At 46.2% G+C, this 23,802-nt stretch overlaps 4 protein-coding genes and 1 pseudogene across 5 annotated transcripts; 3 read left to right on the top strand and 2 right to left on the bottom strand.

The window, feature by feature from the left end:
• The first annotated feature begins 3,001 nt into the window (after positions 1 to 3,001).
• On the top strand, positions 3,002 to 7,610 carry LOC117850979 (beta-glucosidase 22). Of its 2 annotated transcripts, none has more exons than XR_004639416.2 (13): positions 3,002 to 3,374; positions 3,543 to 3,606; positions 3,935 to 3,993; positions 4,917 to 4,992; positions 5,103 to 5,174; positions 5,369 to 5,456; positions 5,557 to 5,812; positions 5,921 to 6,036; positions 6,153 to 6,373; positions 6,560 to 6,588; positions 6,732 to 6,870; positions 6,965 to 7,055; positions 7,162 to 7,194. XR_004639416.2 is itself a non-coding variant. In XM_034732871.2 (13 exons), exons 1-13 carry the CDS (start codon positions 3,204 to 3,206, stop codon positions 7,391 to 7,393), a joined length of 1,578 nt encoding a protein of 525 aa, XP_034588762.1. In that variant the 5' UTR covers positions 3,011 to 3,203; the 3' UTR covers positions 7,394 to 7,610. The 2 variants fall into 2 exon arrangements, 1 of the variants encoding a protein (XP_034588762.1); XM_034732871.2 differs by having other exon boundaries at positions 3,011 to 3,374; positions 6,732 to 6,834; positions 7,162 to 7,610.
• Positions 7,611 to 8,104: 494 nt separating this feature from the next.
• Positions 8,105 to 11,287, bottom strand: LOC117850980 (uncharacterized). Its single transcript, XM_034732872.2, has 3 exons — positions 10,807 to 11,287; positions 8,469 to 8,590; positions 8,105 to 8,375 (listed from the first exon to the last, which is right to left on the bottom strand). Exons 1-3 carry the CDS (start codon positions 11,147 to 11,149, stop codon positions 8,265 to 8,267), a joined length of 576 nt encoding a protein of 191 aa, XP_034588763.1. The 5' UTR covers positions 11,150 to 11,287; the 3' UTR covers positions 8,105 to 8,264.
• Positions 11,288 to 11,339: 52 nt separating this feature from the next.
• LOC117851057 (uncharacterized) lies at positions 11,340 to 15,458 on the top strand. The gene is made up of 3 exons (XM_072292394.1): positions 11,340 to 11,354; positions 11,459 to 14,726; positions 14,808 to 15,458. Exons 1-2 carry the CDS (start codon positions 11,340 to 11,342, stop codon positions 12,380 to 12,382), a joined length of 939 nt encoding a protein of 312 aa, XP_072148495.1. The 3' UTR covers positions 12,383 to 14,726; positions 14,808 to 15,458.
• On the bottom strand, positions 14,473 to 17,464 carry LOC117851056 (thiamine pyrophosphokinase 3). The gene is made up of 6 exons (XM_034732957.2): positions 17,176 to 17,464; positions 16,952 to 17,048; positions 16,288 to 16,360; positions 15,252 to 15,353; positions 14,877 to 15,126; positions 14,473 to 14,799 (listed from the first exon to the last, which is right to left on the bottom strand). The coding sequence occupies exons 1-6, from the start codon at positions 17,366 to 17,368 to the stop codon at positions 14,684 to 14,686; spliced, it is 831 nt and encodes a 276-aa protein (XP_034588848.1). The 5' UTR covers positions 17,369 to 17,464; the 3' UTR covers positions 14,473 to 14,683.
• Positions 17,465 to 22,369: 4,905 nt separating this feature from the next.
• LOC140222112 (uncharacterized) lies at positions 22,370 to 23,456 on the top strand (annotated as a pseudogene).
• Positions 23,457 to 23,802: the final 346 nt, after the last annotated feature.

The raw sequence follows: 23,802 nt of genomic DNA, 5'->3' as shown, positions 1-23,802 counted from the left end.
TGTTACGTAGTCAAGTTTTACAACATTCTCAACTCAAAAACTGATGCAAAGGGAAAATATACGGGAATTAATCAAAAGCAAAGTCTGACAATGATGTATAAGTGGAATGATAAAGATAAATTGTGTGGGGAGGGAGATTATGCATTGGAAAACTCGCTTGAGTGTCCTTATCACCTCTGTTGTGCTGCTTGGATAATCAACACAGATGAGGGAAGATCTGGCATGAATAAGGACTTTCAGTAGTGCTTGTGCGAAGTGGTGGCGTAACCATGAGTTTGTCATGCTCAAATCAAGACCGTTTCATATAGAGTAGAACTTGAAATAATACTCCCTCCGTTAGCAACGCAAGCTTCAAAATCCATCTATTTTGAGTATATCATTCCACGATGGAGAGTAAACTAGGACGGTACAGGCCGCGACTTCTCGGCTCGGATATGCTTGTTACGCATACATCTTGTGATGCTTTCAATTAATTGATTCCACGCATTTCCATCGTGGTGCCGTCTTCCTGCTGGCCGGTCGCCTAGTTCTAGTTCTAGTTCTAGTGATAAATAAACTAGGAGAGCACTAGCTACAAACAAAACCTCCACTGCATTGCATGTATATGGTATGCTACATGACAGTGGTGACGCAGCTGCTCTCGTCGTCTCACGGCAGCGCTGGCGTGGCACCTTTGGCGCCTTGCAGCCAGCGAGGTCCACCAGTTGAATCTTGCATTTGGCGTTCGGAGACTTCCACACCTTTCCAACCTCTCTTCGGCACTGGAGTCGTTTCTCGGAATTTCCAGGAGCAACCTTCTTTCTTTGCATAGGAATTTAAGCCTCACGACGGAATAAGACGTTCTTAGGCTCCATTTGGACCCTCTGACTAAAATTAGTCCAATATTTTAATGCTAATTAAAATAAGTAAATATGAACTAATTGTGAAACTAATTGAATAAGTCATTGCTAATTGATGAGTAGAATCAATTGATCCTAATTAGTTCATGATTAGCTCATGTTATGCTACAATAAACATGGGCTAATCATGATCTAATTAGGATCAATGGATTCCTCCCATTAATTAGCTATGATTTATGTAATTAGTTTTACAATTAGGTCATATTTAGTCATTCTAATTAACATCCAAACACCAAACTAATTTTTAGTTCGAAGGCTCCAAACGGTTCTTAACCATTTTATTTGCCAACAAATGATGGTAGCTACTAGCTAGGCGTACACAGCATTGTCGTAGTAATGGATGGTAAGCCGCTTATTAACAAAGAATTATGACTTCAAGATTGCTCCGAGATCCAAGCTAATGCTAATCCCAATAGAGGATTTCATATTGATCTTTTTAAGATAGCCACAAAAACAATAAGAAGGTGTTTGAAATTACCCCTACAATGAATAATTTTACGGTGTGGTTTCATAAGCTCCAAATAGTATTTTAACTCATCAAGAGTTGATATACACAGATAGTCTCGTCTAGATGAAATTGATTTCCCTCTCTTCTCTTCCTTACTTTCTTATACCATGTCATATCAGGAAAGCCTACTAGGTGGCATGCTAATTAATGAGAATAAAACTCCATAAAACTTTTTATTGGGAGTAGCCTAAGGGCTTCATATTAATTATTCTAGTTCACTTGCAATCAAGTACTGAACAGTTGGCGGTATGCTGTCTTATTGTAGTGGATCGAGCATATATCAAGGAAGCTGAGCAATCAACAATCGTAGCAATTGTGATGTGGCTGGAAAAGACGTGGTTACCTGCTAGTGCCACGGGGAGGATGTCGCACTGCATGGAGGGGATTGGGGAACATCTATCTGCAATTCTGCTTTCTGCATATCCGATAAAACACAAGGTTGTTGTTATCATGGACAATTTAGCACTCGTACTTTGAATGTAGTGAATCTTCATTTATTAAATTACTAATAAAAACATAATCAGAACATACATGTGCTAATCTACATCTTAGGTGTAGCTACCCAACTGAATTACTGAACAATTTTCCGTAATAACTCAGTTCAGTAATTCGAAACTATTTACTGAACGTGGTTTGTTGGGTTCAGTGATTTCAGATCAGTACGGTCAATAATTTGGCTACTGCGTGTAGTATAACCGCTACACGCCTAAACTATAGAATAGTGCTACGAGACCAAAACATCATCAATCAAGTTAAAAAGAAACATAACTTGGCCGAACTTATTACACCAAAGCGGGATATAACATAATGGAGAACCCGGCCAATTGTTAGATTAAAAATCCATATATTCTCTCGGGCTTTTCCACATGTTCACTGTTGATATAGAAAGGTATTTAGAATTGTACTTTGAATCATCAAATGATTGTACAATATGTAATCAACTGGTACAAGTTGGTGTAAGGAAACAGCTGGTAGGCTACTCTAGCAAAACATCTACCGCATCACCCAGGAAACTTGCGAGTAGAAGGGGTCACGGATCGTTACCACTAGACGCGCAGCGCAGCGGAAGAGTTGAAGCAGCCGGTCCAACATAGATGCGTGTCGGTGTAGAGGAAGTAGTCGATCACGATCATCTCCTCCTCGTCCTCGCCTCAGCAGCCGCCTCGTACCACCGTAGCCGATCAGCGCAGCAGCAACGCCTCCACGGAGTCCACAGGTACAAGAAAGGAACGTCGTGCACCGGTGTGATTGCACTGCGCGCGCGGTAGGGGTCTCGGGCTTAGGCATAGAGAAAGTAGCGGCTAGGGTTGTGGGGTCTGAGCACATCACCAACAGTTGGTGCTGTATCAACTTTCATAAAATAAACATGCATCGAATTTGACTATCCAGTTAGTCAAAACCTATGAAGCTTGATCTTTTTCTAATCCTGACACATCCCGTAAAAAAAAAAGGTTGATAGGTGCCCTATAGCTATCTCGTGAGATCCATGGCCGATAATAAAAAGGGTAGCTGTAGCGCCGGCAAGGCGGTCACATATATTTTGCTAGCTGTTGCTCAACAGGCAGGGTACCCCCAATGCCCCAAGCAATATCCTGTAGGTTTGCCTTTCCAAAAAAAAACATACCCTGTACGTCTGTTCCAATCCTGTTTCCAAACCCTCGCATATACTAGAAACCTGTCCCTCTCATCCATCCATGCTGGTGGTAGACTGAACGAAAAGGTTCATAAATAAGCCGCACGGCAAGATAGAGCGAGAGGCAAACGCCACAGAAGAGGTCAGGTCTCGATCGAGAGACATGGGGGCCCCTGCTCGTAGTATCTGCAGGCACGTCCTCCTCATCCTCCTGTCGCTGCAGCTGCTTCTTGTGGCGCCATGGCAGGGCGGGACGGCAGCTCGAGCTCTCAACTTCACGAGGCAGGATTTCCCCAGGGACTTCGTCTTTGGGGCAGGCACATCAGCGTATCAGGTAATAACAGCATATCTGGACAACTCATCATGAATTACATGTGGAAAAGCTTTAGCCTTGGGAGGGGCTTAGTAAACACAATTGAGAACGTTCTTGCAACTTTTCTGTAAACTTTGATGTATGCCGTATTTGATTTCTTTGCTTAATTTGATTGTTGCGTACGTGTAGTACGAGGGGGCAACCGATGAAGATGGAAGGAGCCCAAGCATCTGGGACACTTTTACTCATGCAGGTGATCTTAATTTGTACATGGTATATAAATTTATAAAATGAACGTAGATACAGCATCATACCTCTTGTCAATTGATAGCTTATTTTTGGAGTTCAATGATATATGTAAGTGCCTAAAGATGATGGCACACATTCGAATTACTCGCATCATTATCTTTTTCCCCCTTTTTATTTTTCAAGGTTTCGGAAGTAACGTATTCATCATGTATTTTTCTTCGAGTTTGGTTTTAGTCTTTGTAGCATAGTATGTCTGTGAGTTTAGGATTTTGGTTTTTTTGTAGCTCTTTCTTGTTGGAGCTATTCACCTAGCTGGCTAGCTGTGACTGCAGGGAGGATGCCAGACAAGAGCACGGGCGATCTGGGCGCAGGCGGCTATCACAAATACAAGGTCTGCACTCCATTATTTCGATTGGCTAACGTACTATGAAAACGTGATATCGGCTGGATTACCTGATTGTGATGTTTGGACCGTGATCCCACGGTCTCTGTTCCGTTTGTTCCTTGCGTTGGCATACTAGCTACAACTTTTCAGCCTGTCACCGTATACCTTGTTGACAAATAATGGCAATGAAACTAGTGAGTACCAGATTTTGACTCCTGATACAAGTAGTATATGACATCATTCTTATGTAAATATATTTTTCCTTGACGGCCGACACTACTGGATTTTCAATATTTCCAGAGTGCTTTTTGCAACAGCTAACGGGTTTTATCGGTTTTTTAAAAAACAAAATTCAAATGACCAAGGTTCTTTTAGTTTAAACATTTCCCAAGAGTTATTTAGTAAGTGACCGAATTTTTTTATTGGAAAATGTTGGTTGGAAATTCTTGGTTCCTAATTTATTTTTATCCTAGCGGATTGTTCAATATAAACTATAAAACAGTCGACCACTTAAGGAAAAATCATTAAAAAAACAATAAACCTCATCGTTTTGAAAAAAAAAACACTCAAGAAATGTTAAATATGTGATGTGCGATATTTATACGAATTTATGGTTTTATAAATAGAATTTTTCGAGAAGGTTTTAAACAGAATTAATTATATATTATGAGAGTATTTTTTAATTGTGAATCTATTAACATGAATCTTATGTTTCAATCTATGTGATCTTCTAAAAATTGATAGCTGAAGTTTAAAAAGCTTGACTAGGAAGAATCGTAAATAGACTTCATTGTATCGTGGATAAGAGGTAGTGGTATACAATTGAAGTTTGCTACCACAAGAATTAGAGTACTTGACAAAGTATTGCGATGCACAACTGCACAAGTACAGTGTTTTTTCTTATAAGGACACATTCCAAACTGTTTCAGGAGGATGTGAAGCTGATGAGTGATACTGGCCTGGAGGCCTACCGCTTCTCCATTTCTTGGTCCAGGCTTATTCCAAGTAAGAACACTGTCAAAAGATAGGGAGACCCACTACCTTTCCCTAATCTGAGATTACTCACCGTAAGAATTGTTTCTTTTTTTTTAATTTCGCCCTTTATATGAGCACAGGAGGAAGAGGACCCATCAACCCGAAGGGGCTCGAGTACTACAACAACCTGATAAACGAGCTAGTAAAACGGGGTAAGTCACTCTGTTTCGAGCGCTGAATTTTCACAGAAAAAAAACAAAACTGACTGGGAGTGATACATATTCCTGACGATGTCCCATTACATCACAAAGAGACATGACTATCAGCCTTCATGCCCATAGGCACAATCCTGACCTCACAGGCACAAGTGTCCCCCCTCATGATCAGCTCTCTGAATCTGCTGCAGGAATTGAGATACACGTGACCCTGTACCACCTGGATTTCCCCCAGATCCTGGAGGACGAGTACCACGGGTGGCTGAGCCCCAGGGTCGTGTAAGATCACCACCCCCTGCTTGAGCACTCGAGCAATCTTGTTCTTTCAGGTGGCATGGGACTGAAATCCAGAGACATGTTGACATGTTCGGGCGTGCAGGGAGGACTTCGCGGCGTACGCGGACGCGTGCTTCAGGGAGTTCGGCGACAGGGTGAAGCACTGGACCACCATGGATGAGCCGAACGTGATCTCCATCGCCGCCTACGACAACGGCGCCTTCCCGCCCTGCCGCTGCTCGCCGCCGTTCGGGATCAACTGCACCGAGGGGAACTCCTCCGTGGAGCCCTACATCGTCGGCCACAACTCCATCCTGGCGCACGCCGCCGCCGTCAGGCTCTACAGAGAACAGTACCAGGTATAACAGCTGCTCATAATGATCTTCGATCTGTTGGTGACCAGAATTCAGTACGGCACCAGTGACCAGGCAAGCTTGTTTTACCTCTGCAACATATCGTTGTTGCAGGCTACGCAGAAAGGCGTCGTTGGCATGAACGTCTACAGCATCTGGAACTACCCGTTCTCGACGAGCCCCGCAGACATGGCAGCAACTCGGAGATCAATGGACTTCATGATTGGCTGGTCAGTCCTCAGTTCTCTTGTTCGCTTTCCGAATTACTAATGCTGTCCCCTCTTAATAACTTAATACGGAACACAGATTCGTTTATAGACGATGACTGGACAATTGCTTTGTGTAGGATCATAAACCCCTTGGTATATGGAGACTATCCTGAAACCATGAAGAGGATAGTTGGGTCCCGTCTTCCGAAATTCACCAAAGAACAGTCTGAGATGATCCGTGGAACGGCTGATTTCATTGGCATAAACCACTACACCTCAGTGTACGTTAGCGACCGATCGAACAGCGCAGATACCGGGCCCCGGGATTACAATGGTGATGTGGCCGCTACCTTCAGATGTAAGTTTAATCTTTGAGTGCAAAGAAGCCATTTTCAGTACACATGGCTGCATCTTCAGATACATATGACTAGAAGCTTCTTTCATCTATAATGTGGTGAAGAGTGAAGAGCATCTTTTCTCAAACATGCACAATTTTGGTTGCCTGTTGAAGTTGTAACCATGTCCTGCCTGTCTGTTGTTGCAGTTTCTCGCAATGATCCACCTACTGGTCAGGTATTCTTTGAAATCTCCCTTACTGAATTTTGCTTACTCTTTCCTAATGTAACTAAACTGAACTGCATCTAACCAAATGCAGTGATGTTTTTCTGTTGCTTTTTAGCTAGTCAAACTGATAAGAGTTGATGTGCTTGGTACAGTTTATTCCAATCAACATGCCTACGGATCCACAGGGGCTGCAATGCATGCTCGAGTACCTCAGCAAAACTTACAAGAATGTTGCTGTCTATGTGCAAGAAAATGGCAAGTGATATTCTACTGAACTGCCCTGCATTTTCAGTTAGACCCCGTCGCACTTATTATGGATGCCAATGTATTGTTGCTTACTTTGTAGAACTAATTCCTGTTTGTTCTTGCCTTTCATTATATTTAGGATATGGGGCGTTCTTCAATGACTCAATTGAGGACCATAAGAGAGTAGAGTACTTGAGTGGCTACATTGGCAGCACCCTCACTGCACTAAGGTATTACATGTTCTGCTCTTTGTAATCATGGACAAAGGAAGATGGTCTTCTTTTCCCCAAATATTAAATTGCTGTGCTAATTTTTGGGCCTTTTTGGTTACTGCAGGAATGGAGCCAATGTGAAGGGTTATTTCGTTTGGTCATTCCTTGATGTATTTGAGCTGCTGGCAGGCTACTATTCGCGATACGGTCTTTATCATGTTGATTTTAAGGATCCAGAGCTGCCAAGGCAGCCAAAACTCTCTGCCCAGTGGTACTCCAAATTCTTGAAGAGTGAGGTCGGAATAAACATAGAAAGCACAACCAATACTGATGGAGGGTCACATGCTGCACAATAGTGAGCTTTTTTGCAGCTCATATATAGCGGAGGAAAATGATGTTTCTTATGTTTTCTGCTTTACAGTTCACATAAACATTTTTTCATCAGTTTCTTTTGGTTAGGCAAGCTCGAGATCAGTAGATACACGCTTTAGCTGTAGGTTGTACGCTTCAGTTGTCATGACTGATGGATACTCACATATAAATAATACAGAGAGGAGAGAGCAATTATTATTACGGACCATTGGCTTCTTATTTCTTATTACTGAAATTCCCATAAGAAAAACAGATTTTCACCATCAAGTGGTACCATCGTTGATACATATGTGCAACAAAATTGCAAATTAATCTGATAGTTTGACAGAAAATAAGATTGCTAAAAGACAAGGAAAGATGAGGGGGCGGAGGAAAGATTTTCGTAGAGTGGAGTGCTCCCAAACACCCCCTAAAGCACGGATTTTTGGAGTGGATGCATAGATTCTCTTTTCTTAAAAACTAAACGGATACTCGTGTAGGTAGGTACATTGAGATTGTGTTGGATACTAGACTACATTGCTACATGAAACACCGAGCCACCCGCAACGTAGCTTCGAGAGTGACCTTCATAAGCCGTGAATACATACACGTTTGGAGGGCAAGGCCTTCAGTGAATGAAGGGCCTTCACGGGGGAGGGTGTCACTGACGATGTGGATTACATCAAGCCGAAGTACATGACAGTTAAGATCACAAGTTACCACATGGCAATGCCAACAACACATGACAAGAGAAACAAGCTCACTGTTACACTCAAGTCATCCGCAAGTACCACCATCGACAAAATTGTTCATGTTCCATTTGTGGGAGGAACAGAGTAAACTGTGAATCTCAACGATAGATGTTTGCGTGAGATACTACAGTGGATACACAAAAGGCTTGCCATCAGCGTGGTACCTTTCGCAGAGCTTCTTCAGAGTACCCACTGAGTGCTGCATTGCGTTCAGCTTGGTATCCATGAACATGGCCTGCAAGCATGAGAGTTTTCAGTCTACCTTCCCAGAATTTAAAATCTCTGTAATCATTAGCGTGGATAGACACATTTTGGAACTTGATTATACCTTGAAGTCATCACCATACTTCTCTATTAATCTGCCGATGCAAACACGTTGAATTTTAGTCAGTGGTTGCAATGGTGCAGATTTGCCATCCTTCCTTTTCTTCCCAAGTGCAGATTTCAGATCTGTTACATAGAATCATTTGGATGAGGATCATACACAGGTAAACTGTCATACTCACTATTGAATCCCACAAAACATTGCATAGTCAAAATCTTCTATGCACAATAATTAAGGTATGATAACCATGGCCAAGCATAAAAGCTAAGTCCCTAAACTACAACAAAGGACACATGAAACTATACATGCATATTACACCTCCAATTGGTATATAGCTTACATGGACATGACAAAAGCAATCTTGAGAAAATCTCATGGAAAGAAAAGTGATACACTTTTTATGGGCATCAGTGTTGAGTAATAGCCTATAGACTAAAATTCGTGATCACTGATCATATTGCTAGAATTAATACATACATGATGCATTTTGAGGCTCCGATCAAATACAACATATTGCAAAAAGGAGAAACAAAATCCAATTTTAATTCACTGAACGTTTGGCGATATACAGCGAAATCATTGATGGAACTCATTACATATAGCAGAAACCATTTTTTCATACTCTTCAGAGAATATATAATCATGGCAATGCACAAGAATAATGCTAGTAACAAGCACCAGACAAGCTACTGTGGATAGACAATCAAAAGAGATTTAATTCTTCATCAACTTGAATGAAGCAATTCAAATTGAGTTTGAATCAATACAACCTTGTGCACTTTACATTTGAGTTTTTGTTCTATCTGCTCTAAAACTGTTTTTATTTAAAAAAATTAACATTAAATTTGAAGAAGCTTCCTGCAAACTACGCACTTCTCAGATTTAACCATGGTTTTTAAAGCGTCCTCAAGGCGACGCCTAGGCATCCAGGCAGCAGAAAATCCTGGGCGTCGGCGTCGCTTAACCAGCCGCACGTATGGCGTCCGCCAAATCGTTCCCGCACGGAAAGAATCGAGCTCCTGCATGTTAGTTCCCACCATCCGCCTGCTGCGCGGGAAGAAATCGAGCGCCATCCGCCTGCCGCCGGGAAGAAATCGAGAGGGACAAGAGTATAGGAGACAGGGAAGAGGGATTGCGAGAGGAAAGAGAGCTTCCCCTTCATGCACAGCTCCGACCCTTCCACGCGCGGCGACTCCTGGCGCAATCTCGTGCGCACCGCCCAGGCGGAGGAGCCACGCATCCCCGCGTGGGAAGAAATCGAGAGGGACAAGAGTATAGGAGACAAGGAAGAGGGATTGCGAGTGGGAAGAGACCTTCCCCTTCCTGCGCAGCTCCGACCCTTCCGCACGCGGCAACTCCTGACGCAATCTCGTGCGCGCCGCCCAAGCAGAGGAGCCACGCATCCCCACGCAGGGCTTCCTCTCCACCGTGGCACCTCCATGCCATGGATCCGCCGTAGGCTGATACTCCCCTAGCTACAACCAAGCTCGTGCTCACCGCCGGCTTGGGAATCGGGCAGCGCCTGAGCCGCCTCCAAGCTGCGTAGAGAGAGATGAAAAAGAGAAAGAAAGGGAAAAGGTAACAGAGGGAGAGAGAGAGGAGAGGATAGGGAAAGGTAACAGGAGAGAGAGATGGGAAGATGCCTGAGCCAGGCCGCGCCGCTGGGTTGGGATAAGACTTGGCCCACGAGAGGTTGGGGGCTTGGGGCCACCACGGAAGTCTGTGATTAGGATGCTAATTGCTCTGTTTTGTATGCTAATTGCTCTGTTTCATGTGCCAAAGTGTTTTGTTTTATATGGTAGGACATATGTAAGGCGTCGCCTTGCCTCGCGCCTTAATCGCCTAGGCGGCTGAGCGGTGCTGTGTCACCTCGCCTCGCCTTACCGCTTTAAAAACCATGGATTCAACCATCAGATGCTCACTTTCCTAGATTAAAATATGGAAGACATCAAATTTATTTTTAATCTTACCTCATTGCTGGATTCACATAGCATGCATTTTTTATAAGATTCAGATCTCAAAAGCAATCATTCGTACTATAAAGAAAATCAAATTTGAGAGACTCATCAAGTGCTATATATGACATCACAGTTACCGGCACATATCATTTTATATTGATCAATCTCTCAGAATAGCATTATCACTCAAGCCAATAACCAGGGCAAGATTTGTAGCCAATGTAATCAAACTATACACATCAAAATCAAAGTAAATCTACCACCTTCATCCTGAGATACTAGAGCTACGCGCAACATGTTAATTACACGATCTTCCATTTATATATGGCAACTCAGTTCCAGGATTTCCCAATAAACACTATGAAACGGCGCAACGAGCTTACCATCGTTCTCGAGGTCGCTGCCGGTGTCGATGGGCTCGAACTCCGGGATGGGCGCGCGCGCGGCGGCGATGTCGGGCGCCTGCAGCGGCGCGCTCTGGACGAGCCGCGGGGTGCCACGGGCGTGCGCGCCGAGGAGGTTGGGGTTGGCCACCACCCCGAACGCGGCGTAGTTCTTCACCACGCTGCCCTCGGCGTCCCAGCCCGCGCCGCCTTCGGCGGCGGCGGCGGCGGCGAGCGCCTCGGGGAGTTCGAAGGCCGGCTTGAACTCTCTCGGCTTCTTGCGCGGGAGCCCCACCTGGACCTTGGCGCGGGAGCGCTTCAACTTGCGCCGCGAGCCCCCCATGCGCGGCAGCGGCGGCAGCTAGGGTTTGGAGAGGGGCTAGGGTTTTGGTCTTTTGGGGGAAGAGACGGCGGGGAGGGGGCGCGGAGTGGAGGAAGAAGAAGAGACTCCCAAGAGCGGCCGGGCCGTTATCTCGCTAAAGCCTTTTTCTTTCTGGGCCAACTTTATGGACAATGGGCTGAATGGGATTTAAATGACACAGCACACAGTTTGAAAAAGGTCATTTCTTTAGCGGGAGAGTACTATCTCCATAGACCTAAATCCGGTGAACTTTTCGAGTCGTGATTGGACCACGTCGCCACGTTTTTGCAGCCATTGGATTTTGATCGGGCCGTCCAAAGCGGGCACGAGGTATCTGAGTTTCCGGAACATTCATCTCGAGCGCGTAGACTCCTCTCGCCGCCGCGGCCTCCCTCCGCTCGTCGCCGCCTGCCCCATCGCCTCCGCGACCGTCGAGCGCCTGCCCCGCCGCCCGCCGGCCACTGCTCTTCCGCTCCGGGCGCTCCTCCCTCCACCTGCAGCGCGGCCTTCCGCCGTCCGCTTGCCACGGCGGCCACGAACTTCGTCCGCCCGGCGCCAAATCCCTTCCACTTGCCGCGCCACCACCGCCTGGTTCCCCACCTGGCCACCTCGCGCGATCTCCGATTCGGCACTCGTCACCTGCCTCTCCCATCGCCTTCCCCTCGTCGTCGCCATGGACGGCGGCTCCTCCAGCCTTCCCCTCCCCCAGTCTCCCTGTGCCGCCGGTACCAGCTCCTCCCAGGGTTCACCTGTTCCACGCCCCGGCGCCCATCCTCATCTTCTCCTCGAGGCCCCGATTCCTCCCCCTGCTGCTCCAGCTCCCGCTCTCGCGCTTCCTCCCCAAGCGGCTGCAGTGCCGGCGCTCCCTCAGCCGCCGCCTGCGGCACCCATCTCCAGCTACATGCCGCCTCCTCGCCCGCCTCAGCAGCAAACTGGTTCGATGCTCCCGCCCCCGTCTCCAAAAGCGGCGGCGAAGGGGAGACCCATGCCCAACTCACAGGTGAGTCAAATCAAGCTCCGTGGAAGTTTTTCCTAGGTGCCACCAGTGAAATTAGAGAGCTAGCGTGGCTGGGAAATTGTCTGCTACTTTGTGTTTGCTCCATAACGAATTTAGGTAGCATATTCGAGCGCAATGGCTTGATTAATCGAATTTGTTGGCTGCATATTATATTCTGTTTCGATGGTTTGGCGGATCAATCGAATGCAATGAATTAACCAGTTCAGCTGTGGTAGCATTGCCTCATATTATTGTATCAATTGCCGTGAATGCTTTATGTATCCAGCGATGATCTATTGGTGTGATAGATGTATGCAGTAGTTTCAGCATTCAACAGCTGAATCAGTTGAGTTCATTGGTTGCATCAGCTGGCCTGTTTGTGAAGTTGACCATTCCAGGAATAGCGTCAACGATGCAATTTGTCAATCAATAGTTGCTTGTACATGAGCATGTATTGTTTGATAAGACTTATCAGATTATGCTCTGTTAGTTGCTTGCCATGGTTCCAACTAACATGCACATGACTCTTCTCACTCCCATGCAAATCTTCTTCATGTCATTTGCTTAGAATATGCTGTGGGGGCACAAGTTCGAAAGGAGCTTATTAGTTGTGTGTTAAAAGCTTAGATCAGTTTATGGCCTGTGTGTTTTAAACCTTTTGCTACTTTGCATTGTGAAACTATCCTCATACTAGGAACTTCCCATAATTTGTTAGATCTGGTAACTTCGTCTGCATCTTTTTTTCTGCTTACACTAATATTGTGGCCACTCCTTGGAATGAGGGATCGAGTTCCTTGTTGATAACTTAAGCTTTTCACCACCAAAAAAAAAAATTGAGTTCCAGCCTCCAAGCTATGGGCGCATTTGGCTGAAGGTGGTGTTTGAACAAACACACTAGTAATTTTTTCCATACTTCTTGCCATGTAGCAGAGCTTACAAAACCAAATTTATTCTCATGATTTTCTATGAAGCAACCTAATTTTATTTGTGTGAGCAGGGATGAGAGATTATAAATGTAGCTATCAAAAAGTGGTATGTTAAGCAGTATATCTATATCTGAAACTCTTTTATGCTCCAACTGTTGCATTGGCAACTGCACATCCACTGCAAGATTATAAGTAAATAAGCATAATACCCTTGTACCTGCCATCAGAAGGTGGCACACTGGCCCAACTCAAGTAGGGCGCGGCAAAGCCATGCTAGAGTTTCTAGTATATACGTAATACTCCCTCCATTTTTATTTATAAGTCGCGCACGATTCAAACTTTGCAATCTTTAATCAATAATTTGAGTATTAATTTTTTATTTTTATGATGCAAAATTTATATAGTCGGATTCGCAATCAAACATACTCTACAATGATTATAAGTTTATAACCATAAACAATATAATATAAGATAAATGAATGGTCAAAATATTATTTGGAAGACCGTGCCAAATCATACCATGCCTTATAAATATAGATGGAGGGATTTGTGTATAGAAAGCGGAAAGTTGAAGTGCTGAAGGTTCCTTTCTTTTCTTCTTTTGAGCTGAGCGATGAGGTTGATTCCGGGTAACTACCTCTGCTAAAAGAAATGTTCTTATGGACTGTTCGAAAACAGGATGCTATTTTGACAACTGAATTATGTTCTTAGAGTGAATTGAAAAAATTCTAGTTCAAGCTGATCCAATTGGGTTAAGGTTACTTTGCACATGGATAGTGGCAACCATTGAGTCATCAGTAACGTAGATATGGATAGTATCATAATAGGATTTCTTTAAACGTATTAAGAAATTCTTCTTAATACGTTTAAAGAAATCCTATCTAGGACATACGGGTCTAGATACCGCAAGTTGTTTGACTTTGTTATGGCCAACCCCATCTCCATTGTGATTCTTTGACCTGCAATATTTTGTTTTCTAGAAGTAACTACTTTAGTAAGAAAGTTATACATTGTGAAAATACTTTTGCATGATGTATGTACAAGATACACAAGGTCATGCAACTTCGGATAACTGACTCTGTTTCAGTTTCAGATGGAAATTGTTCTCTTATTCTTCATGTCCCTGGCAGAAAATCTCATGGCCTTTTTCCTGATGTCGAAAGAAATTTCCAAGATGATATTATTTGAGAAATGTCCCAGTGGAAAAAAAAATGTAATTGTTGATTTTCGGATGAGATCAGATCGTCATAACATATATGATATAGTATCATAGTGTTCATATGAAAATCTCACCCCTGACCTCATTCTGTGAAGAAGAGAGCATTGCTTGGATGAGTATTTGGGAAACCAGTTCTTGGCACGTCAGATATTTCAACAGCCCATTACACATAGTTGAACTTTTTGCAAGCATAGCCATATCTTGTTACCAGAACCGCCAAATTACATATATTAACTCTACATCAGGTTTGCAACATTGAAGGCAACGGAATATATTGTCCTATCTGCTCGTGGTAGTCAGGTACATCTCCGTGGTGTGAAACACGAGACAAAATAGGAACCTTGGATTGGTACAGATAATCCTACTCTGAATATTCATTTCTGGAGCGATATTGTCCAGATAAGGTCAGAATCAGAGGTAACTGTCACCTTGTCCTCCTCCACGATGTTTGACGTGCTGATCAATCCTCCATAGCTCATACTGTTATTATCTGTACAGATGAAATGCATTGTAAACGTCAATTTCTGTTGCTAAACCAATGCTATGCAAGATAAGGATGAGGCTCACCTAAATTCCACCGGAGTCCGGTGGTGGTGGTGCTTGTCGATGGCATGCCAATTGGGATCAACCCACAGTGGGGGCCTTCGATTGATCGTTCAATGTGGATCTCATGGCTGTGTGTTCTTGGAAGCAGAAAGATCAGACAATCATCTGATAGGAGGACGATATTGATGTTTGGGAAGAGATGAAGCACATTGATATTTCCCATCTCATGGTCAAATCTGCCTCCTAAGGCACCAAGGACAAGGATGCAGATCTGCAGATAAAATACATGGCAATAATATTGTAAAGGCAGGGTTGTTCGTCCATCGATTGTCAGTAACAAAGGATATTGTAAAGCTTGAATTGCATAATCCACATTATTGAGTTGGATAAGCTTACGTTAGATTTGCCTGCAACAGGTGAATTCTTAGCTATAAAAGCTATACACTTGTGTAAATCAGTGGTGTCCTGATCGTGTGACTCATCAACAATTTTGGTGCCCTGCAATTGATCACACAAGAGAACTGTTTTAGAAGATATGCTGTAAGATAAAGAGTTTGTTTTGAGAGATTTTGCAGGAAAATGAAGATCAAGCTCATTAGTACATATTGAATTTATGATGCAATAAGAATAAATTTTTGACACAGGAACGTCCATGACACAGTGATAGAGATGCGGTTTTGCAGTACAGAAGAAACAAAAAAATGTCAAGGTCACAAGAATCAGCAACCATCATGAAAAAACAGGTACTATAATCGCAATCACCTAGCTGAATCTTAACTAGATACCAATATTGTACTATAATCGCAACCACCACCAATATTGTACTATAATCGCAACCACCACCAATATTGTACTATGTATCTTAACTCGATACCACCACCAATATTATATGAAGTCAGAACAAAGAAGGATACTGTTATTTATCCCCTCTTTTGGATAAAATCTTCATTTGATGGATAAAACTCCAAGACCAGTGTTTTGTTCCTTTCAACAAGAATACACTGGTACATGGAAAATGTCCACTTGATCACAAAAACTAAAAGAGGTACTAAAAAGTTGAAACTAGTGTACGATCTTCTTGTGCTCCTGCTTATTATCGAGCAGTTGTAATGAGGACAGATGTTTCCAACAATTACGTAGATACATTTTTTTTATCAAGGGTGCTCCTACCCACTATGGTGTTCGTAGTAACCCACAACTAAGCTCCCGCAATCAAACATGCCATCATTTTCAAGCTCAAAGAAAGTACATGCGTGAAGAAACGTAAATAACAGCAGTGATATCTACAGTGAATTAAAAACATATAGAATGCTGCATATCGTGGCAATTTAATGAGAAAGTTGTATCAGCTGGCATCTGACTACTATGTACCACATAATCTGGTTCAAACAGTATTTTTTTCATATATCTAGTTTTGAATAAGGCAGTTTACCAAGTTGGAATAATATTCCTTCACTTCTGGTCGTACTGAGTCCATATCCCCTTTGATTACATCTGGCTTGTACCTGCATAAAGAAATACGACAATTCACTACTAAGTACTAACAGCAGTGGAAATGCACCTTTTTTAGAGAGAACGATGGAAATGCAATTTGAAGTAACTTTTAGCCTTTTTTCCTTTACAAGAAAAAGCTTGTCACTGCTCAAGCTGTCAAGCATATTCGTTCATGATATAGCAAATAACAAAGTGAATGCAGTACCACTACTAACAGCAATGCAGACCTTAGCCAATAGGCCGAGATTTACCGAGAAGTGGCAACCAACGCCAGCACCAGCATCAATAGTAGCTGTTTTTTTGCATAGCCGAGAAAATTAAATCATTTCTACTGGAGGATACCAAAAACCTTTGCGCTTGTTCAGAATCAGATGACAGATGCACACCGCAAGAGCACTAGAGCAGAGCAGGCAACGCATTGGCATAGCCACCAATGCCACCAAGCCACATTGCATCAAGCACATGCCGGGCATGCAGTCGCAGCAAGGCTCGAACAGAGGATTTGCATTCAAAAAGCCAAGCATATCCGCCGGTCTTACTACGCAATCGACAAAGACGGGACAGACAAGCAAAGCTGTGGACCGGGACGGCGTCGTTATTACCTCTCGCGGACCTCGACGGCGTCCTGGCCGGGGAGCAGCTCCGGCATGCCGTCGAAGACGCGGTTGGCGCCGCCGTCCGCGCACACCCTTACCACCGCTGGTCCAGCCAAACGGAACGGAGGCCGCCGCGCCAGGAAACAGGGGAGTCAGTCAGCCAGCAAAGCAAACGGAATTCAAAGGAGCACCGGGCCGGGAGTGCGTGTGCCGGCTGGTTACCGGCTTACCGCGGGACCAGAGGAGGGGCGCGAAGCGGGGCAGCGGCTGGTTGAGGACGACGAGCGCGACGCTGGCGTCGGCGGGGCCGCCGCCAGGCGCTGGCGAGGAGGAGGAGGACGGCAGAGGAAGGAGGAACGCTGAGGAGTGCCGCATCGTCGGCCGCTGCGGCGCCGGCGGAGGTGGCGTGGGAGCGAGAGCCATGGTCGGCCGGGTCGTCGGCGCGGGCGTCCGGTGTCAAAGCTCGAGCCTTCAAGGGTCGTCGCGCGCGGCGTGCTGGCGTGATGGACAGGTTGCCTGGTTGGTTGGTTGGCCTGGTTGGCTGGTCTCTTCAAATCGTGTCCTCTAGTCAGCGCAGCGGGGCCTCCTCGCTGGCGATTGATTTGCTCCACCCACGTGATCCAGGCCGGGCCGCTGACTTTCTAGGACAGAGATGAGCGTACGCAACCCGAAAAAAAAATGTGGTATTGTGTTTGGTTGATACGTGGCTTTTGAAAAAGTAGCTGTAATTTTTGGACTATGAAAAAGCTGAGGTAGGTTGTGAGCTGTGAGAAAACTGAAAGTCATTTGGTGAAACAGCTATGACCTTTTGGAAACACTTACGAGCGGACTCCACTTGTCATTCACATTTCACCCCACCCAACTCTCTCCCTCTCTCGCTGATGAGCGGACCCCACTTATTAGCATCTTCTTCTTCCTCCGGACTCAAGAGAGGGAGGGCTCGGGGAGAGAGGGAGGGGCTGGTAGCCGCGACGAGCGGCGCGGGGACGGGGGAGGTGCTGGTGGCGGTGGTCGGCGACGCGTGGAGAGAGAGGAGGGCGGTGGCGGCGAAGAAAAAAATATGGTACTATATGTACTCTATGGTTACATATATGGACTTGATTAGTTGGCTTCCAAACTTTTAGCATGCTTTGGTACCAATATTTGGCAACATCTCACATTTATTAAGGCCCTGTTTGGGAGGAGGGTGCTAAAATTTAGTCCTGAACTAAATTTTAGCCCTCTCAAAAAGAGTGCTAAACTTTAGCCTTTGGGGGTGTTTGGGAGGGATGCTAAAATTTAGTACCTGCTATGCCAAATGACCCTTTTACCCCTGCATAGCGTGCACTGTTACAAGCGTACCTCCCAAAGGCCAAAACACAGTTACACGAGCACTTGAGCAGTACTGCCACACAATGGGCTCCTACCACTGGTGTTTAGCCTTCATCAACTTGCCACCAGGCACCAGTCGTCCTCCAGCGTCATCTCCGCCGCGCCGCCGCCGCCCCTAGCCCCGGAGCCTCCACCGCCGGCGCATGCGCACCGTGGCCGTTCCGGATCCGGCCGGAGGAGGCGGGGGCCGGCGCGGAGGCCGCGGGGGCGGGTGGGGCGGCCGGAGGCGGCGGCGGCGAGGTGGAGGCGGCGGGCGAGCGGAGGTCGCGGGGGCCGGTCGGAGGCGGCGGCGGCGAGGCGGAGGCGGCGGGCGAGGTGGAGGCGGCGGGGGCGCGCGGGGCCGGGCGCGGCGGCGGTGGCGGCGGCGGCGGCGGGGCAGAGGCGGCGGGCGAGGTGGAGGAAGCGGGGCTGGCCGGAGGCGGCGGTAGCGGCGGCGAGGCGGAGGTGGCGGTTCAGGCGAAGGAGCGGGGAGAGAGAGAGAGAAAGATTGAGGGAAGGAAAGAGAGGGGAGGGGGCAGGGAGGGAAAGTGGTCCGGGGGACCACTTTTTAGTCCATTTAGTCCATTTTAGCTACCCCCAACTGGCTAAATGATTAGAGGGGGGCTAAAGTTTAGCCCACAAGATTTAGCTAGGGTGTTTGGGAAGCTTGTAGCACCCCTCTCCCAAACACCCCCTTACTAAAATATTAGCAAGTTTTTTGCCTAAATTTTAGTTTACCAAAATCTTAGCGTGCCAAAATTTTGGAAAAGAACCAATCATGCTCTATATGTTTTCGAAAACAATGCACTCCCTATCTGCTTTAACACATATGTAAAGTCCATCAATACAGCCTACGAATTTTAGAAGATATAAGGTAAAAGTTGTTGCACTCCCTCCATTTTAAATTTTAAATTAATATATTATTTTTTGCTATGCATTTTGACATAATGTAAATCTAGGTATATAGCAAAAGCTATATATTTAGAAAAGTTAAAATAACCTACAATTTGGAATGTAGGATGTATAAATTAAATCCTATAATTGATTCAAATTGTATTATAATAAAGTAAATTTGTAGTACATACTTTCTTATCTTTACCGGGTTGAGGTAGATTTCTTACCAATTACTCCATATAATTTTCTCATCCTCGTTTATAAATTGTTTCATTCGGATCGCACCTCTATATTTATGAAATGTATTTTGTTGAAATCTTAGATTGGGTTATGTATTTGATATGGAAATTGACATGACCATCGCTTTATCAATCCCAATATCTAACTAGATTGGGCTATGGATGCCAAATAATATGATTAAACATGGGTTAATTGCAAAACTAATTTCACAAATAATGGCTAATTGGTGCTTAGAGCCCATTAGCCCTAGTTAGCCCATGTCTAGTCCATTATTATATCTATGGGCTAAACTTTAGCCCTTCTATTTGAGCCAATCCAAACACCCCTTTAGTATCAAAGAAATTAATTGAAGTTGCATCCAAAATACAAATTCGGTTATGAGTATAGAGTTGTGAAGCGTAATCATTTTGAGTACAGAGTTTCAAAAATACAAACCTAGCTTGAATGCAAAATTGGGCTCCGCAACACATACTCATAATCGAATTTTATTTTGGGTGCAAACAAATACTAATCGCGAGATATCAATTAAAGCTTATCGATGAAATTTAAGTCGACTGAGCAATGGAAAACTCTTACTTAAATAGGCAAGGGTCCGTCTTTCTTGTAAATTGTAATCTTGTTGCAACGTATCATAGTTTAGTGGCTCGGATCAAATGCAAGGAAGTGACCGTGAAATTTGTACTAGCAAACTCCGTTCCAGCAGGACCACAGGTGTTCTCGTCACCAGCATCCTGACAAAGTCACCGCATCGTCGCCACTCGGCATGCTGATGATCTCTCCTCTCCACAGGGTGATCGACGCAGGCCGGTGGAACGCCGAGCGCCTCCTCGGCCGCCTCATCATCGTCGTCCACGCCGCGTTCCTCGACGCCGGCTTCGTGCCAGTGCCCCACCGCTCCGGCCGGAAGCCTGGCCCGGTTCCGAGACAAGCGGGCAGGACGGCGTCAGCCCTCTCGCTCCGGTACGGCGCACCGCAGCTGCTGCACCGGCAGGACGCGGAGGCCGCCGTGCTGAGGATACTCGCGCACGGGAGGAGGCACGTCATCCTTTACGTGCATCCCGACTCGCGCGCCGCGTCTTGGTTCATCCCCGACTGGTGCCACTACTCGCCGGAGACGAGCTGGAAGGAGAGGTACGTGATGGCCAGGCGGTGGAATCCGGCAACATCACAGCTAGGAACGCCCGGAGATACCAAGGTGATCCGTTCTTATGCTGTGTATTACTTCGTTCCGCCGTTCCTCATTCCCTATCGACCGCGACGACCGGTCGATCGTGATGATGAGTCGTCGGAGCTGGAAGCAGACCTGGGCGCCGGCCGAAGGAATCGGATGGCGGCCGGGAGAGGCAAGCGCGCCGCAGGGCGAGGCCGGCTGGCGGCCTCTTGTGTCCAGGAGAATCGCCGGCGCGGCACCGATGCAATCCACGCTCCGTCGTCTTGGTACCGATGGAAACACCGGTGACCGGCCGTGCTTGTGTTCTTGTTTGTATTACTTCCGTTGCGTAAAAACTTGTCGAGAGGGTGTTTTTGCCTTTAGTGAGATGCACATCGAAGTGATGAACATCATTTGTTCGATGAATTAGCTGCCCTTAACTACTCGACAAATGTCACGGATGCGAGTGTAGAGTGTTGTGTGCTTGATTGGGCAGTGGCACTGGGGCAGTACTGTTCTCTATGGTTTGGGTGTTCTATTTGGCTGGAGGGTGCGCATTGGGTACAACTGCCCCAAGGCTCGTTGGTGCAGAGCAAGACCAAGACCTATTTGGATCTACTAGTGCTAATAGTTAGCAGCTAAATAATAATAATTTTTTGATACATGAAAGCAACAATGATCCGATAAATCTCGTCATGTGATGAACATCGAGGAAAACATCTACTACGTTGGGAATCATTCTCAATATGAGGAGTAAAAACTAACGGGATCACTTCAAGCCTCCACTACAATTAAAAAGTGGATAAAAAAAGTCTTCTTTACGACCTCTATACAATTAAACCAGCAGAAACGCATTCACCTAAATGCATGACATCTACAACAACAACAACCGTAACCATCTAACAAAAGGTATGATAACTGTCAAATAGAAAAATCACACATTCTGTCCTCTTGATAATTAGTTGGATCGTATCTCCCACACCACTGGTCCACAATGCACGAGTTTGGGTAGGGGTAGATCCGCGAGTCTCCTATATATCCATTAACAAAATTTCACCATCCAAACTGACCATCTATTGAACTGCTCTATGTGAAATTGTAGTCATCGGAACAAACGAAACTCCTCTAATCAACCAATCATGGCAAGTACATTGCTACACGTCAACGGTCTCATAGGTCGTCTCATGCAGTGCCATGTAGGATTTTTGATGATGTGGAGGACAGAGAAAGAGGTCGTTGTTTCGCGAAACAACCGCCTCATGAACTAAATTGTAGGACTACGACACAACTCAACAACCATTATACGAGTTATTGTTGCCATGCAACTCATAATATTTCCTTTTCATATGCACAAATTAAAGAATTATATAACTCTACCAGACAAGTTATAAGACAACCCATTGTACGGGTTGTCTGTTGAGTCATCACAAAATTACGTGTCAATGCATGAGACGGACTATTAGATGACACCAATAATGTAGTGTGGAAGGCCGGGGCTCACCAAGTTTTGCGTTAATCAAAACACTTTTGAGCCTTTAATCACGAATTTGTAGCGGATAGGTACAGAGCCACCAAATCTGAACATACTAGTTTCTCCTTCCTTTTCCTCACTCTTGGCATGCCGGTTTTAGCATACGGCATGACCATTTGCAATGGCATCATCGCATGCACAAGGAATGCCTCATAACAGGCGTCTGAGGGGCAAAATTATTTGTATAGGCAAAGCGTCCACGTCATATAGAATCGTTCTTGATTTCTTGTTGCAGCAATGCATCGTAATTTAATGGCACAGAAAATGCAATGAAATGGCCTGTCTCTACACGTCAGCGCGTCCTGACAAAGTCACTGGCCGCATCGACGGCATCGTCGCCATCGGGCCATGGTGATGGTCTCTCCCCTCCACATGGCCATCGACGCTGGCCGGTGGGACGGCGAGCGCCTCCTCGGCCGCCTCATCATCGTTGTCCACGCCGCGTTCCTCGACGCCGGCTTTGTCCCGGTGCCCCACCGCTCCGGCCGGAACCCCAGCCGGGTTCCGAGACAAGCGGGGAGGACAGCGTTGGCCCTCTCGCTCCGGTACGACGCGCCGCAGCTGCTGCACCGGGAGGACGCGGAGGCCGCTGTGCTGAGGATACAGGCGCACGGGCGGTGGCACCTCGTCCTCTACGTCTTGTACGAACCGAAACCATGGCTGGTGGAGCACTGCGTGCTGGTGGACGCGCTCGCCGCCGCTCCTGGCGGGCGGCCTGGGCCACACGACGCCGCGATGAGGAGCGACGCGAGGCTGGAGGGGCTCTGGCGCCGGCTCTCCGACGATCTCTGCCGGCGCGCGCTCGTCGCCACCTGCCGCAGGAGGAACGGCGTCGCGCTGGAGCCCACGTTCACGTCGCTCCCCGGCGACGTCAAGGCCGCGATCTGGCGCGGCTCACGAACGGCGCGGACCTCGCGCGGGCCGAGCTCGTCTGCACCGGGCTGAGGCGCCTCGTCGCCCACCGCGACCGCGAGCTCTGGGAGCCCATGTACGAGGCGCTGCGCTTGCGTCGTCGTTCACCGGCGACGGCGGCTCACCGGAGAGGAGATCACGCCTACAGACACCACCACCGTTCTCGTTTCAACCTGGCGATGAGGCGGTCCTTTCCTACCTGTGGCAGTTGGTGGACAGTAGGCGAAGACCCGTCGACGTGATGATGCCCCCTGAGCCCACTGACATGGAGCTCACTTTACATGCATCCCCTTTTGTTCCGATTTAAAGTTGACCTGTGACTAAAGGTTGCATACCATGGTAGGCTGAATTGGAGGAGCTTTAGTCTTGATTTTAAATACCAACCGGGACTAAAGCTCCCTTTTAGTCCCGCTTGTAACGGCTAGTTTTTTTTACCATCGACGGCCCCTCTTTTGTCCCTCCCGGTTGGTAATTCCAACTGGGATAAAATGGGGAGCCTTTTGTCCCGGTTGGAAACACCAACCGGGAGTAAACTTCCAACCGGGATAAAAACTCCTCCCCTATAAAATCGCAAGACAGATGCCTCATATTCCTCTTTCAGCCTGAGCTACTCCACTTCCCAAGATAGAGAGCTTCATCCTCCTTTCCATGGTGCCGAAGCAAGCCTAGGGGAGGTGCTGCCCAAATTTATTTTCCTTATTTCCATGGGGATTTCACTCATCCAAAGTGTTGTGAAGGTTAGCTACTTCATCCTTCTTTCATTTATTGTTGCTATGCTTT

This window comes from Setaria viridis, chromosome 3, assembly GCF_005286985.2.
Source record: "Setaria viridis chromosome 3, Setaria_viridis_v4.0, whole genome shotgun sequence".
Classification (NCBI taxonomy): domain Eukaryota; kingdom Viridiplantae; phylum Streptophyta; class Magnoliopsida; order Poales; family Poaceae; genus Setaria; species Setaria viridis.
Note: the sequence above shows the minus strand (reverse complement) of the source record. Positions and strands in the feature narration are given on the sequence as shown.